Source organism: Mauremys mutica, chromosome 1 (assembly GCF_020497125.1).
Source record: "Mauremys mutica isolate MM-2020 ecotype Southern chromosome 1, ASM2049712v1, whole genome shotgun sequence".
Lineage (NCBI taxonomy): Eukaryota > Metazoa > Chordata > Testudines > Geoemydidae > Mauremys > Mauremys mutica.
In genome coordinates this window covers 263,779,486-263,798,892 of record NC_059072.1, presented here as the reverse complement: position 1 = coordinate 263,798,892, position 19,407 = coordinate 263,779,486, and the positions used below count along the sequence as shown (strand labels likewise).

At 41.0% G+C, this 19,407-nt stretch overlaps 1 protein-coding gene across 1 annotated transcript in view; it reads right to left on the bottom strand.

Moving 5' to 3' along the window:
* The window catches only part of NALCN (sodium leak channel, non-selective), a 390,104-nt gene that overhangs the window by 331,645 nt on the left and 39,052 nt on the right, over window positions 1–19,407 (bottom strand). The window contains exon 5 of the mRNA XM_045008683.1: window positions 7,127–7,210. Within this exon, the coding sequence (XP_044864618.1) occupies window positions 7,127–7,210 (84 nt within the window). The remainder of the gene's footprint in view (window positions 1–7,126; window positions 7,211–19,407) is intronic.

Here is a 19,407-nt window from a genome sequence, read left to right as displayed (position 1 = left end):
CCTGAAGAGGGACGGGGAAGAGGTGTTGGTGTCAGGATCAGCTTCAGCGGGCACAATGTTCTGAAGATTCAGAGCAGGCTACGCAGAGGGGACAGAAGGCCAGTGAGGATAATTGGCGGCATGTGACTTCCAGAAGAGGAAAGAGTACCAGAAATGTCCATGTACCAGTAACACAGATGCAGGTGAGCAACCATTTTCATGTTCTCTCCACAGGTACTAGTGCAGAGGGTGGAGTGGATGATACATCTGAGGGAATAGAGCAGAAGGAGACTCCACTGATTGGAAGGCATGAGATGCGCCGTCCTAGGGATGGGGGTTCCACGACCACCACTCCCAAGAGGAGGAGGAGGGTGGTGGTGGTCGAGGACTCTCTCCTCAGGGGGACTGAGTCATCTATCTGCCGCCCTGACCGGGAAAACAGAGAGGTGTGCTGCTTGCCAGGGGCTAGGATTCACGATGTGACGGAGAGACTGCCGAGACTCATCAAGCCCTCGGATCGCTACCCCTTCCTGCTTCTCCACGTGGGCACCAGTGATACTGCCAAGAATGACCTTGAGCATATCACTGCAGACTACGTGGCTCTGGGAAGAAGGATAAAGGAGTTTGAGGCGCAAGTGGTGTTCTCGTCTATCCTCCCTGTGGCAGGAAAAGGCCAGGATAGAGACCGTCGAATCGTGGAAATCAACGAATGGCTACGCAGATGGTGTCTGAGAGAAGGGTTTGGATTCTTTGACCATGGGATGGTCTTCCAAGAAGAAGGATTGCAAGGCAGAGACGGGCTCCACCTCACGAAGAGAGGGAAGAGCATCTTTGCAAGCAGGCTTGCTAACCTAGTGAGGAGGGCTTTAAACTAGGTTCAACGGGGGAAGGAGACCAAAGCCCCGAGGTAAGTGGGGAAGTGGGATATCGGGAGAAAGCACAAGTAGGTGAGTGCAAGAGGGGAGGGCTCCAGCCCCATACTGGGACACTAGGACGATCAGTGAGTTATCTTACATGCCTATACACAAATGCAAGAAGCCTGGGGAACAAGCAGGGAGAACTAGAAGTCCTGGCACAGTCAAGGAATTATGATGTCATTGGAATAACAGAGACTTGGTGGGATAACTCACATGACTGGAGTACTGTCATGGATGGATATAAACTGTTCAGGAAGGATAGGCAGGGCAGAAAAGGTGGGGGAGTTGCATTGTATGTGAGAGAGCAGTATGACTGCTCAGAGCTCCAGTATGAAACTGCAGAAAAACCTGAGAATCTCTGGATTAAATTTAGAAGTATGAACAACAAGGGTGATGTCGTGGTGGGAGTCTGCTACAGACCACCAGACCAGGGGGATGAGGTGGACGAGGCTTTCTTCCAGCAACTAACAGAAGTTGCTAGATCACAGGCCCTGGTTATCATGGGTGACTTAATCACCCTGATATCTGCTGAGAGACCAATACAGCAGTGCACAGACAATCCAGGAAGTTTCTGGAAAGTGTAGGGGACAATTTCCTGGTGCAAGTGCTGGAGGAACCAACTAGGGGAAAAGCTCTTCTTGACCTGCTCCTCACAAACAGGGAAGAAATAGTAGAGGAAGCAATAGTGGATGGGAACCTGGGAGGCAGTGATCATGAGATGGTCGAGTTCAGGATCCTGATACAAGGAAGAAAGGAGAGCAGTAGAACAGAGACCCTGGACTTCAGAAAAGCAGACTTCGACTCCCTCAGGGAACTGATGGGCAAGGTCCTCTGGGAGAATAACATGACGGGGAAAGGAGTCGAGGAAAGCTGGCTGTATTTTAAAGAATCCTTATTGAGGTTGCAGGAACAAACCATCCCGATGTGTAGGAAGAAAAGTAAATATGGCAGGCGACCAGCTTGGCTTAACAGTGAAATCCTTGCTTGTCTTAAACACAAAAAAACAGCTTACAAGAAGTGGAAGATTGGACAAATAACCAGGGAGGAGTATAAAAGTATTGCTCAGGCATGCAGGAGTTAAATTAGGAAGGCCAAATCACACTTGGAGTTGCAGCTAGCCGGAGATGTTAGGAGTAACAAGAAGGGTTTCTTCAAGTATGTTAGTAACAAGAAGAAAGTCAAGGAAAGTGTGGGCCCCTTGCTGAATGAGGGAGGGAACCTAGTGACAGAGGATGTGGAGAAAGCTAGTGTACTCAATGCTTTTTTTGCCTCTGTCTTCACAGACAAGGTCAGCTCCCAGACAGCTGCACTCTGCAGCATGGTATGGGGAGGAGGTGACCAGCTCTCTGTGGAGAAAGAAGTAGTTCGGGACTATTTAGAAAAGCTGGACGAGCACAAGTCCATGGGGCCGGATGCGCTGCATCCGAGGGTGCTAAAGGAGTTGGCCGATGAGATTGCAGAGCCATTGGCCATTATCTTTGAAAAATCATGGCGATCGGGGGAGGTCCCGGATGACTGGAAAAAAGCTAATGTAGTGCCCATCTTTAAAAAAGGGAAGAAGGAAGATCCAGGGAACTACAGGCCAGTCAGTCTCACCTCAGTCCCTGGAAAAATCATGGAACAGGTCCTCAAGGAATCAATTCTGAACCACTTAAAGGAGGGGGAAGTGATCAGGAACAGTCAGCATGGATTCACCAAGGGCAAGTCATGCCTGACTAACCTAACTGCCTTCTATGATGAGATAACCGGCTCTGTGGATGAGGGGAAAGCAGTGGATGTGCTATTTTTGGACTTTAGCAAAGTTTTTGATACAGTCTCCCACAGTATTCTTGCCAGCAAGTTAAAGAAGTCTGGGCTGGATGAATGGACGGTAAGGTGGATAGAAAACTGGCTAGATGGTCGGGCTCAACGGGTAGTGATCAATGGTTCCATGTCTAGTTGGCAGCTGGTATCAAGTGGAGTGCCCCAAGGGTCGGTGCTGGGGCCGGTTTTATTCAATATCTTCATTAACGATCTGGAGGATGGTGTGGACTGCACCCTTAGCAAGTTTGCAGATGACACTAAACTGGGAGGAGTGGTTGATATGCTGGAGGGTAGGGATAGGATACAGAGGGACCTAGACAAATTAGAGGATTGGGCCAAAAGAAATATGATGAGGTTCAACAAGGACAAGTGCAGAGTCCTGCATTTAGGACGGAAGACTCCCATGCACCGCTATAGACTAGGGACCGAATGGCTGGGCAGCAGTTCTGCAGAAAGGGACCTAGGGGTTACAGTGGATGAAAAGCTGAATATGAGTCAACAGTGTGCCCTTGTTGCCAAGAAGGCTAATGGCATTTTGGGTTGTATAAGTAGGGGCATTTCCAGCAGATCGAGGGATGTGAACATTCCCCTCTATTCAGCACTGGTGAGGCCTCATTTGGAGTACTGTGTCCAGTTTTGGGCCCCACACTACAAGAAGGATGTGGAAAAATTGGAGAGATTCCAGCGGAGGGCAACAAAAATGATTAGGGGGCTGGAGCACATGACTTATGAGGAGAGGCTGAGGGAACTGGGATTGTTTAGTCTGCAGAAGAGAAGAATGAGGGGGGATTTGATAGCTGCTTTCAACTACCTGAAAGGGGGTTCCAAAGAGGATGGATCTAGACTGTTCTCAGTGGTAGAAGATGACAGAACAAGGAGTAATGGTCTCAAGCTGCAGAGGGGGAGGTTTAGGTTGGACATTAGGAAAAACTTTTTCACTAGTAGAGTGGTGAAGCACTGGAATGGGTTACCTAGGGAGGTGGTGGAATCTCCTTCCTTAGAGGTTTTTAAGGTCAGGCTTGACAAAGCCCTGGCTGGGATGATTTAGTTGGGTTTGATCCAGACTGGATAATATGGATAACAGGATGCCCAACACATGATTACAGAGGTCACGATGGAGTGGGCTGCTGTATCCATGGAATCGAGAGAGGTTTGGAGGACCGTCCTTGCAATGAGAGAGCCTTCAGAAATGTTGGACTTACACGCTTCTCTCCTGTCCTCTGAGAGATGTTCAATAAAAGATGACATTGTAGAAAACGATGTGTGTATATTTTGCGAGCAGTGCAGAGTAATTTGCGATGCGGAATTGCAAGGTGGTGGAAGAATAGGCTTTGCGCCGAAAGAGGTCTAGCCTCTTCCAGTCTTTGTCGTAAGGGGTGGATCTTGACTGTTGCTGTTTGCCTCTCTGATTTACTGCCTCCACCAGTGGAGTGGGGTGGGTAAACAGAAATTCAGTCTTTTTTGCCAGCACATAATATTTTTTGTCTGATCTTTTGCAAGAGGTGCAAAAGAGGTGCTGTGGCTGGTGTCTGCCAGATGGTTTTTGCAGAGTGCATTATGGCAGCATTAATAGGCAGTGCTATTTTTGCCGATTGGGATGCCTGGAGAATGTCAGTGAGCAGATGTTGGTTTTCAGGGAGCTCAGACAAGGAGATGTAGAGGGAGTCCACTACCCTCTTAAAAATGTCGGGGATGGCAGTGCAGTCTGAGAGGAGAGGGTCAGAACTGTCGGTGCCGAGATCTTGCTGAGTTGTGTATGTACAGCAGGTGGTGCCATTACACTGGTCAATGCCGGGACATTATTCAGCATGGTCAGTGCTGAGCTAGGAAGCTTGGCTTTAGATAGCGCACCTCACTGAGAGCCTGCCCGTACCAGGTCCTTGGCTCCTCGAGAAGTCTTGGTACCGGACATTCACAGTGCCTCTCAGTCTGAGGCTCTCGGTGCCATCGGTACTGGGGCAGATTTTTCGCCAGGAGACCATTTCCTTTTAAACGGATCTCACTGTGACGATGAATGAGACCAGTGTTAGGTAGCCTTTTAGGGACAAGGTCCTGAGAAGCGGTCTTGGTAGTGGAGCCCTTGTCTGAGGTGGCTGCTGGTGACCATTGGCCAGGAGGCATCCTGGATTCTGGGTCGGAGGCTGACCCGAGGAATTTTTCTATCATGGCCATCAATAGCTTGCTAGCCATCAGGCAGCATTTAAATCCAGGGGAGCCAGGCATGCCTGAGGAAAGGCCAGCTGTAGAAAAAAAAGGGGTAGCCCGTTTTTATTCAGTCATTGTTGACGGAGGCCCGCCGGGTGGCGGAAGGCAGAAAAACTACACTAAATTTTATTTTAAATGGAAGAAATTAAAGACTAACGCTAACCGAAGTTAACTAGGATTTAGAGAATAAAAGAAAAAAGGAATATGAACTATCTATGGAGTTGAAGAGGCGCTGCTGTCGTTCCGACTCAAGCCAACCGCAGAAGAGAAGGAACTAGAGGTCAGTTGGCAGTGCATGCTAGGTAGCTGCTCGGAGCAGCACAAGACGGCTGCCATGGCTGCGCGGCCAACCAGGGCACTGCTATTACAAATCTCCGATTACAAGTGCAGGGCGCCAAGACACATAAAGTGGAGCACTCACAGGGACACTCCTCGAAGAAGAAGGATTGGTTCTTGGCCCTACATTATTTAACATATTAATCAATTACCTGGAAGAAAACTAAATCATCACTGATAATGTTTAAAGATGACACAAAAATTGGGGGAGTGCTAAATAATGAAGAGGAAAAGTCATTGATTCAGAGCAATCTAGATCATTTTGTAAATTGGGCACAAACAATATGTTTTAATATGGCTAAATGTAAATGTATACATCTGGGAACAAAGAACACAGGCCATACTTACAGGATGGGGGACTCCATCTTGGTAAGCAGTGACTCTAAAAAAGATTTGGGGGTCATGGTGGATAATCAGCTCAACTTGAGCTCCCAGTGTGATGCTGTGGCCACAAGAGCTAATGAGAATCTTGGATGCATAAACAGGAGAATCTTATGCACTAGTAGAGAGGTTATTTTACCTCTGTATTTGGCACTGGTGAGAACACTGCTGGAATATTGTGTCCAGTTCTGGTGCTCACTATTCAAGAAGAATGTTGATAAATTGGAGAGGCTGCAGAGAAGAGCCACAATAGTGATTAAAGGGTTACAAAAAGTGTCTTAGAGTGATAGACTTAAGGAGCTCAACAAAGAAAAGGTGAAGGGATGACTTCATTACAGTTCATAAGTACTTACATAGTGAACAAATATGTAATAATGGGCTCTTCAAACTAGCAGAGGAAGGTATAAGACAATCCAATGGCTGGAAGTTGAAGCTAGACATATTCAGAGTTGAAATATGGGCTACATTTTTAGACTAATTAACCACTGCAACAATTTACCCTAGGGTCATGGTGGATTCTCCGTCACTGACAATTTTTAAAATCAGGATTGGATGTTTTTCTAAAAGATGTGCTTTAGGCATTATTTTGGGGGAAGTTATATGGCCTGTGTGATATAGGAGGTCAAACTAGATGATCACAATGGTCCCTTCTGGCCTTGGATCTACGAATGTACCAGGAAATGTTCTGTAGGGATCACTGACAGAGTGCAGAGTAGGTTACAGTGTTTGACATTTAAAAGTTAGCATTTATCCACTTTTACCACACAGGTGTATGAAAGATATCACAGTTTCCCCTATACTTAAATGGAAAATAACTGTATGTCTCAGATGTGGTAATTGTGCATGGTTATGTATCTTAAAATAACTAGTTTTTCAAGATGTTGTAGTCAGTATGGATGCACACCTAGAGTGGGATCCACACCAACACATACTTGAATAAGATATGATTACTTTTAAATGGCAATCATGACAGGTCTTTTCCATCTCTAATTATTAATTGAGTCCTGTAGTCCCTGATCAGTTCTTACTCAGGAGAAACTCCCTCTGTGCTGAATGATGAAGGATTGTATGGTCGGCAAGACAGAATTCTTCCTATACTGTAACTTTATGTGAAATGTGAACAAGTTAACATTGCTATGGAAACGTTTTGGGGGTTTTTTTTAAATTATTTCCTCTGTTTTATTTTAAATCTGTGACATTCCTTCCAATATGTAATATGTTGAATTTCTGAATGAGTTTAAAATTAAGGACATGTCTAAATTAAAGAAATTCACACCAGTGAAACATCAAAAAAAAAACCTAATGTAGATGCACTGCAATGGCTGTGTTGTTACCGGACTGCGAAACAGTAGAACCATTGAATTTTAAATCTGACCCATGAACAAGTGTATATTTATAGCATACAGTTACTTGTTCATAATGCTGTGAGTATTTTTCATGCACAACTGCAGGGCCTACTTCTGAAATATTAGCCCTTCATATTTAAGGTAAAATTATGTAATTACCTGTAACACCAATGACACCCAAAGACAAAAAACCATGAATCCATCAAACACACACCAACGATCCTTTACATAGGAGCTATCCCCCTAAAAGAGAAATAAAAATTAGTGGGTTTTTTGTTTTGTTGCTTCATTACCAAAATAAAAAAGGAAAATCACAAATGATATCCACTGCCAAGAAGGAACAGCATCATTCTCTACCATCTTTAAAATGTCATTTTAACAGATTCCAAATCCCCAATGTCTGGGCTGGAAGATGATGGAAATTTTAAATAAATACATAAATAAATCAAATAAATAAGTAAATTATGTATTCAGGAAAGAAAGTTGTGAGCTTCATTTTTCTGCAGCATGCATTTTATGATGTATTTTAGAGGGCAGGAGGGTTCAAACTAGGGTGGGAAGTCACTGAACAGAAACTTGCAAGCACTGTCATTTCAACTTTTACTTGCTGCACACAATACTTTTACTTCCCTGCCCATGGTCTAAGCTGATGAGGAATTCTTCATTCAGAGGCAATGCTAAACAAACACAACTTCTCTAGCCTGTGATGTCTGATGATTGAAAAGTAGCTTCAAGCTGTTTGTCTACAGAGCTCAACTGCTGACATTCTATATTTTCCCCTCCATGTACTAACCATGCCTCCAGAGGAATGAGCACTCAACAGACAAGCTAAATCCTTTGATTGTGTGTGTTGAATAAAAAACACTGATACTTCTTTCTCTAGCATATGAAAACCCTTGAAATCTGATTTCCTTCCCTAGAGCACCAAAATATCACAATTTATCCAAAACAGGAAGTTTTCCGTGAATGAGGTTTGAGCAGGCATTTGGCCAAAAGTTCTGATATTCAGCCACACTTGAGTAATTTTCAAACACCTATTACAAGTCAAATAGTTTTATAAAAGGTTCCCATTTCCTCCCCACAGTATCTTGGCATGGCTGAACTGGCTCTGCCACTTTTCCTTAGTATTGGAGACACAGATTATAAAGAAGTCATGCTCCCTTCTGGTCTTACAGTAGCACCAACAGTTTTGGCTCTCCTTCCTCTTGTGGTCAGTTCATGTCATGTTCTCCTATTACTCTTCCCTTCCTGCTTGGTGATAGACACCAATCTCCTCACTTCCACTTACTGCAGATTCCATCTTGCCTGGCCCCGTGGAATCACACCCTCTTCCTGCTCAGAATGTGCTCTGGCAAGCTGCAAGTTTACGGTGCTTCTTGACTGTACAGAGGCTACCTATCTCAGGGTGCCCGTTCTTGCAATTTGTACACTAGATCCTTAACTGGAGGCTTTAGCCTTCCCAGAGCATAATAAGCCATTTTTAAAGAATGCAAACTCAGCCATTTTATCAAAGAAAAAAGCAATTCTTTTCAGAAAAGATTTAAATTGCTAACACATCTCTAAAAATGGTACTAAGTACTTTTAATTATCATTGGGGGTTGGCATTGAGATTTAGGCACATACATAAGTAGACATTCTATCTGTGGCACACTTTTCATAATGTCATCATTGTAATGGCAGATTATTAGCAAAACATAACGGCTAGTAAATCTGGAAGAATCAGTTGACCCATGCTGGATTATATTACCAACAATCTGCTACAATAAACAATCATACAGAAAGTTTGACAGTGGCACTTTGTACTATGCCCATAATCTGGCTTTGGCTGAATATTTTTTTTCATATTTTCAGCATTTGGCTGTATTCTATAGTTAGACATTGGGGACACCCCTAATATGGATAAAATATTTAATTTCTTACTAGATTTTGATTCAGCATGTAATTCATTAGTGGGGGCATTTCAAAGGTAGGACTATTTCTCAATTAATGAGAAAAATCACAGTATGCTTCTTGCATGAATCCTGACATTGATTTTTAGTACCACTTCCTACTGGAAAAAAATCTAAATGTTTTTAAATACTCAATAGGCCTGAAGACATAATGAGATAATTGCATTCCATTCCACCTCTAAAAACAACCTTAGGTTGAAATTCCACTGTGGTTCAGGCAATAGTCGTCTGTTCTTACACCTGGCGAGGAATATCGCTAGAAGGAATTTTTCCTGAAGGAATCTTTCCTGAAATAGCTGAAATGGTTGATATGTTAATTTACAACCATTTTCCAATCCCATCTACAGAAAATCTGAAATTAACTAGATTTGTGAGTTGTGCATAGGAATTTGTCTGTGAATGCACCATTGCTTAGTACACCACACCATAGCATATACTGTCCATTGTGTTGTGCAAGATAGCCTTTGGATTGATAAAACTTGTTATAAATGTGCTCCCACTCTCTCAACTTCGGCATAAAAATGATAACTGGATCTAGGTGAAGTATCCTGTCCACACTGACAATATCATTTCTTGGTAAGAGGATTATGGGGAGACATTCCCAGAGTTTCTTGAAAACACAGTTCTCCAGGCCCTTAAGATATGACTGATATCATTTCTAGCAGAAGTACTATGGGGATGTTCTCTTAGGGCCTGATCCAGGAATATCCCATTGAAGTCAAGGGCATTATTCATGTGCTTAAAGTTAACATGCACTTAAATACTTTGATAGATCAGGGCAGAGTGTTCAGCAGCATGTAGGATCAAGCCTTTATTTTCTATTTTTTTAAAATGTAGATTTAGCATTTGTAAAAGATGCAGAATTAGCACCTGAGGCTGCAGTCCTCTATTTGAGTCTAATCCAAAACTCACTGAAGGCAAGGTGGATCCTCCCATTTATTTCAGTTTCTTTGGACTGCTCTCTTTATTGAGGGCATAGCTACTTCACACTATGTGCCTCACACTCCGTCCTAGAGAAATCACTGCAGGGGCGTGACTGTGGCTCTTGGAGTTGGAAACTATATTAGAGGTTGGAGTTGGAAACTATATTACAGGTTGCAACAACACAGATTGCCCACAATCCCTACCCTTTCAGGCATTCCAAATCTTGCCAACAATGCCCAGGAAATGGGCAGGGCCAATCAGAGAAGGCGTATCACCAAGGTAGCCAAGAAATGTGCTGATTCAGTGTCTCTCTCAGGCAACCTATGGAGCGCTACTGGAACTGACAGCAGCTCTCGCAACTTGTAAAACTTAATAATTGTGAGACCTGGGAGTTCAACAGACTATATTGACAATACGTGCCAGACAAGTATGGTCTTTTGGGACAGTAAGTGTTAAGTGGATTTCCTGGGCAATACCTAGGGGGAACTTAATGCAAATTCCCCAACTCCAGTTATGCAAAAACCCAGCCCTCTGAAGAGAGGGATTTTGTCTGCTGATTACCTGTTCCCAGAGACTGGAGATCCAGGCCCAAGATGTATAAAGAACCAGGCTGATCTTCCCAGTCTCAGTTCTGGTTCTGAGACAGTTATAATCTTGTAACCATGGGAGAAACCCAGTCGTGGGTTTTGAAGGACTGACACCTACCAAAGCCCAAGGCTGGAGTTGGGATTGACCTCTCTGAAAGGCTTTTTAGCATGCATGTAGGTTCTTTTGTTGTTTTTAAATGTATTTTCTCTGTAATGCTTTCACCTTAAAAATAAATGTGCTTGCTTAGAGCTGTGTGGCAATATGCTGGTTATATGCTGGAGAGAAAGAAGAGTGCTAATGTCTGTCTTCGAGGCAGACTGACTTGCTGGGGATCTCACAGTGTAAATCAGGGAGCTGTCAGCCTTGAAACAGTCAGGAGGGAGAAAAACATTGGTCTCCAAACAAGAGAGGTAATGGCTGAGAGCCAGAAGTCTAAAAGTAGGCACCGTGGTATAGTTGCTTTGAACTGTAGACACCTCTCTCTCAGCACATGAGAAGAACAAGCTTCCCCTAACATGCTGCCATCTCTTGCCTTTTAATGTTTATATACAGTATGTCACAGTCAAGCTATCTTAGACTAGACCATGTACATGGAGTTCTGGGTGAAGCATGTGTATTAAGTGAGCTTGAATGTTGTCCTTATCTCTGCAATGCTGATATATGGTATTTTGAGTTTTGATTGATCAAACATCGTGCTGCTGCCTGCTATCCCAACACAGCAGAGAAGCCAGTTCTGACTGTATCTGTGATTCCACCTTGGAAGAGCTTTAGATTAATTCACCATGACAATGTTGCCTAAACTCAGGAAGGCAATCTGAAATAGAATGAGAGATTTGCTTAGAGCAGAGTGCGTCCTTTCTTATTTAATGTTTCAAGTTTTCAATTAATTTAAGCTAAAATAAATAAGAATACAGACATTCTCTCACTTTTCCACTTGTTACTTTCCGTTGGAACATTGCTCTCATCAGGATGTCATTCAGATGGGTAACAATATACTTTCCTGATTGTCTTTTAGTGTGGCTGTTACAATCTAGGAAGTGGTATTATTTTTTTATTTTCAGTAAATCAATCCAAACTAATAAATCTCACCACAATTATTCATGGCAATGAGCTCATCAAAATAGAGGTGCAGGAGTCACAAGTTTCCATTCACAGCGGTATGAAAATAAAAATAGTCATTTAATAGATTTTAGGGGGGAAATATTTAATTTTAAGTGATGAATTTATTTTTCTGGCTACCTAGAAGTAATTCTTTAAAGGTTAATTGGTAACAAATATTAATTTTCTGTTAAAGGTGGATTACATTTTACATTGCTGACACTACTGATAATAGAATACACAGAAAAAACAAAACAATAGGATTCTACGTCTTAATATTTTGTCTATTTTCTGAGATAGCCTTTCCCACTTCTGAAACTTTTAAAACTTATTTTATCATAATGACTGTTAGTAAGTTTTGAAATTCACTGCATTACTGAATTCAGTATGTTTTGTTCTAAAGAACAAATGTGGACTTTGGGGACCCTTCCTCATTCCAATGAAGTCAATGGGAATTAAGAACACAGTTTACTTAATTTAAAACATATTATAAAGTGGAAATATACAAACATTGTTTCCTAGTCATTATTCTAAATACAGAATTTTACTTGCTGGTAGTCAACAGCAAGTACAAATGCAGTACCAATAGTACCAGTGCAAATGCATTGTAACAGTGGACCCAATTTGAGGGGTCACATGTCATTAGAAACCTCCAAAAAAAGACAGAGACAGACAAGTCTGGGGGAAAAAGACCCAGAAACAGGTGGAGTCTGAAAGAACTAAGAGGAGAGTAAGCCAGAGGCTGAAAACAGCAGAAATAAAGAGGGATTGTCCAAAATTTTCCAACTTTAGGGGAAAAAAAAGAAAAGAAAAGAAAAGAAAAACCAGTTACCATGTGACAGCTATTTTTCCCTTTTCAGCTCTGCCTTTCAATTCCTCTCTTCTCTTATATTCTGCCCTCCTTCTCCCCCCCGCCACCCCTTGTTGTTATTATTCCTTATCTTTTTCACTCTTTAGACTGCTGGGGTAGGTGTCTGCTATCCTGTTTTTACTCCACCTTTGAGGATTCTGACACTTGTGAGAGTTCCAGTATGGTAGGAAGCTGTTCTTGCAAAGTGTCCTACTTTTCCACATTTAGATCTTCTTGATTGTGTAGGATGGTCTGGCACTGCCCTCCCTCCTCACTACCTCCGCGCCCAGCTCCTCCTTCTCTCATGCCCTCATTTCAAGAAGGTGGCAGCAAATGGCAACTCTTCTGCTAGGTGTTGCAGATATATCCTTAACAACATAAGAATGGCCAAACTGGGTCAGACCAACGGTCCATCTAGCCCAGTATCCTTTCTTCCGACAGTGGCTAGTGCCAGGTGCTTCAGAGGAAATGAGCAGAACAGGCAATTATCGAGAGATCCATCCTCTGTTGTCCACTCCCAGCTTCTGGCAATCAGAGACTAGGGACTCCCAGAGCGGGAGGTTGCATCCGTGACCATCCTGACTAATAACCATTGATAAACCTATCGATGACGTATCCTCCAGGAACCTAATTCTTTTTTAATCCCTTTTTAAACCCTGTTATAGTTTTGGCCTTCACAACATCCCCTTACATCTCTGAAATGTCAGAGCCACATTTTTTAAAAATTATTTTATTGAGATTATTATTTTATTGAGAGATAAAGGAATTAAGGGGGACTTGATTACAGTCTTTAAGTATCTGCATGGGGAAACATATCTGATAATGGGCTCTTCAATCTAGCAGAGAAAAGTATAACATGATCCCACGGCAGGAAGCTGAAACTAAACAAATTCAGACAGAAACTAAGGCATACATTTAATTGTGAGTGTGATTAACCCTGGGAACAATTCACCAAGGATGGTGGTAGACTCTCTATCACTGGTAATTTTTAAATCAAGACTAGATGTTTTTCTAAAAGATCTGCTCCAGGAATTATTTTAGGGAAGTTCCATGGCCTGTGTTATACAAGTGATCAGACCAGATAGTCTTAATGGTCCCTTCTGGTTTGGGAATCTCTGAAAATATTGAAAACAAGAGTCAGCAAAATGCAGCATAAAAAATCCAGATGAGGCCCAAGTGCCTTCCATTAAGTCAAATTAGGCAGCAGGCCAAGTGCCCTGGACCACCCCCCCACTCCAGCTTCAGCTCTGTGACAATGGTGCTTTTGAATGCCTCCATTTTTGAGTGACGTAGCATCAGCAAGAGATTTGATTTTCAGAAAGTGCTAAATACCCACTCTCTGAAAATCAAGTCCATCTTTAAGCTTCTCAAGTTGAGCACTATAAAAATGAGACACCCACATAATCACTAGTCACTTTTGAGAAATCTCAGACATTGGTAGAGGGCTAAAAGTTCCCATGACACTGTCAGAAGAGTAGGACTCAGATAGTTACATGTTTTGATGGGTTGGTTGGCCTGTTTGAAAAGGAGTGTTGATTATTTATGTAACTACTGGAGCCTGGCCATCCTCAGGTGTTCTTCACCGCCATAGGTCAGAGCTGCAAGGGGTGGCTCTGGAACCATATGTATTGAAGCCTTTTGAGACAAGGAATCATGGACAGTCCATTGATCCACTGGACAGTGTCTATCAATTCTACTGCAAAGCTCAACGTGTAGGGTTTTGTATAGCAGTAGGATGTTGATGTGGGCAAGTTCAATCTCTTACACCTATCCTAACAATTTCAAGCCACTTCCAACCTTGTCCACAAAACTGGAGGGAAAGAGCCTCACCTGTCTTCCAATTGTCAAAAGCTGCAAATGTCAAGCCTGCTTCTCAACCCTGGCCAGGTGTCAAAAGCATTATTTTTTTGCTGTCCAGCTGTCAAACCCTCCCATCTTTTCTCTCACCCCATCCCCAGCTATTACATTTCATAATCTGCCCAAGATATAAACTAAAGCCATGGCACACATGGCTCTGAGGCACACGGTCTATCCCAGTCTATATTCAGCCACCTCACTATGTATACATACCATATCCGTTACTATGCCAAATACAAGAGAGAAATTCAGCCCAGCATATTTTATCATGTCTTATAACTATGTAATTTGTTCATTCTTAGACACACAGACAGATAGATATATTAGATAGATAGAGCCTCTTGATGATGCTTACAAACATGTATGTTGTCTTAGATACCTAAATAACTTTGCCTCAATCTTTGCAGAATTCTTGGCATTCTGTTTAGGAATGTTTAAATAATAGTTCAGAAAACCAAGTAACCCTTAACTAAGGCAATACTGACAACTTTTTATAGGTGGTCACTCCTTTGGTCACTCCTATAGGTGGTCACTCCTATTAGTCATTCCTTTGAATAATTATAGTATTGTTTCAAAATCAACTAAGTTATTTTTTAAATGTTACACTGTAGGAAAAAGACTGTTTATTAGCATTTACACAATGGTATGTCTTAAAATAAAATGTTTTCACCAACACTGCAGGAATGTCCTATTAAAATAACTCCCCATAGTTGTAGTTAATCCATATTTGTAAAATATTTTGCCCTATAATACAATGGACAGTGCTGTATATGAAAGGTTCTAACACATACGTACAAGGGAGGCAGAACTAGGGTTGCTATGGGAAGCTTAGCTCTAAATAGCATTTGTGGCTGTAACATCACTTCCTTGTCATTGAATTAGCTCAGGTTATGCAGTCATTGGAAGCACCCCTTGACAGAAAATTCAGTGCATTATATGAGTGGTTACAAATTTATCTATACCATAAATAATATATTTTTATGGCAATCTTGTATGCTATATAAAAACATTGAAACAAATCACTTAATGTTAATAAAAGATCCTTACAGCAGTACTTATTACTATGAAGTGCACAGTGCTTAACAGACACAAACTAATATTTGCAAGAGCTCAGTAAAAAGATATTTTAAGATGGGGCCAATTAAGTAAATTTTATTCTGAAGACCAACATAAATAAAGAAAACAAAAAGCAGCAGATGTTCTCTAGGTTTTTTTGACTCTTGTAAAACAATATATATATGCTTCCATTTCGGCACTTAAATCGTTACAGCTATGATCACTACAGAATCCTTAATTATTTCATTATTTGCAGTAGTAATAAATTAGATTTTACAAAATCATTTACTGAGAGTTTCTTGGATTATTTTAGAGATTACTAATGAGGAAGTAAGTCCTTATTTCACTCAGATAAGACCAGTGAATTTTACTTTTAACAAACATTGAATTTTTACAAATTTACAAAAGCAAGCACATTGAACTTACATTTTTCACTAAATTAGTACATTGCAATAAGAGGGAAATTGTGAAGTGCCTTATTTTGTATTTTATGCTCTGCTATTGACATGCTAACTACAACAACTGTGCATTTTAAAATATTTGTAAGTGTTCAGAGATAACAAATTCTATATAAGCTGTTCTGCTGATCAATCAAATATGATTCCATTTCACCTACCCCAAGTTGCCCATGTGGTGAATACACAATGACAGTTCTAAGGCAAGTGAAACTTAGAAGAAAATAATCCCTTTTTAAGATTTAAGAATTAATACTTTCAATACATCATACTGACAGACTTCTGGAAAAAAAAGGCGATAAAATATTACTCAAGTGTATCTGAAGTGGTGGAGACATGTAGTTACTAAAACAGCAACAATGGGGATGGAGGGAAGAGCTCAAATCATTAAAACAGAAAAACAATGCTTGTAGGCTGAATATGTTATTCAAATCAGGGATATCAATCACATTTGTGATGAAAGACATAACACTTAGAGGCCATCAATCACATCTGCTATGAAAAATGGAGAAGTCTTAAACTTACCATTCAAGCATTAACAAACACAGGCATAATACAAATTCTCCTGAAACTGATTATATTGTTGGACCAAATTCTCAAAACTGTAAATCAGAAACTGTCAGAAACTGCTGAAATCCAATTAAAAGATTCTATATGTATTCCAGGTGCTTGCATGTATGCACACAAAAGCCTCCTGTCTCATAGCCACAGGTACTCTGGCATACATGTTAAATGCCTCAATTCAGGAAGTGAAAGACAAGGCAGGTGAGATAATTGGACCAACTTCTACTGGTAGAAGGCATATGTTTTTAAGCTTCACAGAAACTTTATTCAGATCTGGGGAAAGTAGCCAGTGTATCTAAGCTAAAAGTTAGAACAGATTTTTAAGCATAAGGGGTTTACACATGATGTAGAAGACCACTAAAATGAAGTGGGCAATTAAGGGTTAGCAAGCAGTGGGATGAGTTACGAATTGTTGTAATGAGCCATAAAACTAATATTTCTGTTAAGTCCATGGTTTTTAGTGTCTAGCACAGTTATGAACTTAAGTGCCCAGGCTCAACTTTTGACGGTACTGTGCAGATTTCCTTTGAGGATGAGGACTGAGAGGTCAGATATGGAGTGATCACTTTGTGAGAAGTGTTCTTCCATGGACAACATGATGTTTTTGTCTTTTATCATTTTTCTGTGAGCATTCATTTGAGCGTGTCATGATTATCTAATTTCACCCACATAGTTATTGCTGGGCATTTGATGCACTGGATCAGGTACGCCACATGTTGTGATAGGTATATGGATCTTGAAAGGTGTGGTGTAGAGGGTATTGATCATTGTTGCAGTGGAGATATGTCTGCAGAGTTTGCATATGTTATTCTAGCAGAGTCCGGTGCCACTTTGAATTGGTGTGTCCTGGTCTATGAGAGGCTTGCTTCTGATGATGAGCTTGGGAAGGTTGGGATGGGTGGTTGTCTGAAGGCCAGAAGAGGGGGGTTCAGTAAAAATTTCTTTATCTCCATCAAGTATGGGTTGTAATTATTTGATATTACTTGGTATGAGATCCAGCGTTGGGTAGTTCTCCACCAGAGAAAAAGATCCCATCACAGAACAGGCCACCCAAATACCCTGGGAGAACCTGCTTTCAATGCAGAAAAAAACCCAACCAACGACCGCACACCCCAAGATGTTTCCTATCAACCCACATTGGAACCCATACAGAGTATCATCAACACTGCATACATCTATTTAGCAAGGATAGTCTCTATTGTTTAACTATTTATTGTTTTTCCATCTTACCCCTCCAAAAAGCTATTTATATCTTAAATATTTCAATAAATTTTCCATCCCTATTTTTATCCTCAAATGTTCATATTTATAGATTTCTAATATTGACAGAAGGGAGATTTTTTTGAGGACTTGATCAAGCACTCACTCTAGCAGGCTGCTTTTAAGCACATATGCAAAATTTCCACTCCCTTAATGTGGCATACTGCGAATGGGTCAGCTCCTGCCTTCCAACCCAAAGCCACTGTAGCTCATTAGTACTATATGTTAGAGAAGTTTTTGAATTAATTAAGGTGAAAATTTTAATCTCAAACATTAGCACTTTCATCATTTTAAAATAATTCAACAGATTTTTTTCAAACATGGCTTGTTCTGTAGACTCATCCTGATTTTAAAAATCAAGTAAGAACCACAAGCACTATCCTATATCTTTCCAACAAAAAGACTATGTAGGCAATTCTAATTTGTATTCTATTGTGGACTTGATTAACTGAAAAATTATTTATCATAGTAGAAGAAACCATATTTTATAGAATAACCACAAGGGCCAGAGTTAAGGCTGAATTTCACCTTAATTCTATGGGAATGTTTTAATTTTTACTTTTGGGAATTTAATAGTCATCAAGGCAGATGTGCTCCCCCTCCCCCAACAAAATTATATATTTTAAATGAAAGCTTTGGTTTTTACAGAGTGTTCACTGATGCAGCATGGGATCAGTGTTGTATCTTAGTTTCCCCTCACTTGTGCATTTTGGTTCAGAGCTCCATTTTCTCATCCATTCTATTTATTCTGATGGACACCAGCTCTATCTTCCAGGTCAAGGGTCTCACTCATGACTGTAACTTACCATACCTTGCTTAAAACTGTTCACACGTTTCCCTAATTGAGTTTTCATCACAAAGAATCTTATGACAATCAACCAGATAGACACAGAGCAACAGGCTGTGGCTGAAAGAAGTCACACATTCTGTTTTACTATACGATATTTTTGAAAAAAATAATTGATGTCTTGATCCTGGCCAATGTATTTAGGACACAATGTGTTTTTCCAAAAGGCTCTTTTCTTATGAAGATTTTTGTCTAGTTTTCAGAATAAGTAATTTTGATCCTGAAGCTGAACATCCACGTCTGCTCCATCTCCTAACAATTCTTTTTCCACCCCCACCTGGGTGCATTTTAAATATCTTAAAAAGATTACATTTTGAACAGCATGTCTAAAATGATGGCATATAACAACCCCAATATTTCCTTTCCCTTCTCTCTTATGTCTGCATACAGTTGGGGAATCTGACTTGAAGCTGACAATCCAGTTAATATTTCTATCATTTTGTGAAAAGGGGTAAATTAGGACAACTAGTTTTGTAGCTTGCAATTTTCCCCTTCATGTTAAAGTGACTAAAGATAGGAAGTTTAATATCATGTATGTATGTGATTATTCAAGAGTTAAAGTATTGGACCATGAGGAAAAAACCCTAATTGTGAGAGGTACTAAACAACATATATCTAATAATCTATAAATCAAGACACTCTCCTGGAATTAGTATGACCATGTTGGCCAGACTAGTTGACAGCAGGTAGGTCTCTGAGTAAATGGCAATTGGGAAGGTGGCCGCAAAAAGCTTGGTCTCCAACACACATGTAGATCTGGAAATAAACGCCCTGGACCACCAAGAAATAATTTGCTTTAAAAAACAAAAACAAACAAACAAACAACAAAGTGTCATACCTTCATCAGTCTTTCCACCAAGAACCACAAGCCCATACTCATCAAGTGTGGAGGAATATGAAAAAGTAAACATGAAGGCACGGTAGCTACAAGAAGCCAGCTGTGGCTTCCTGAGTCAGAGCTGTGAAGCCATGGGGTAACATACAGCAGGAGC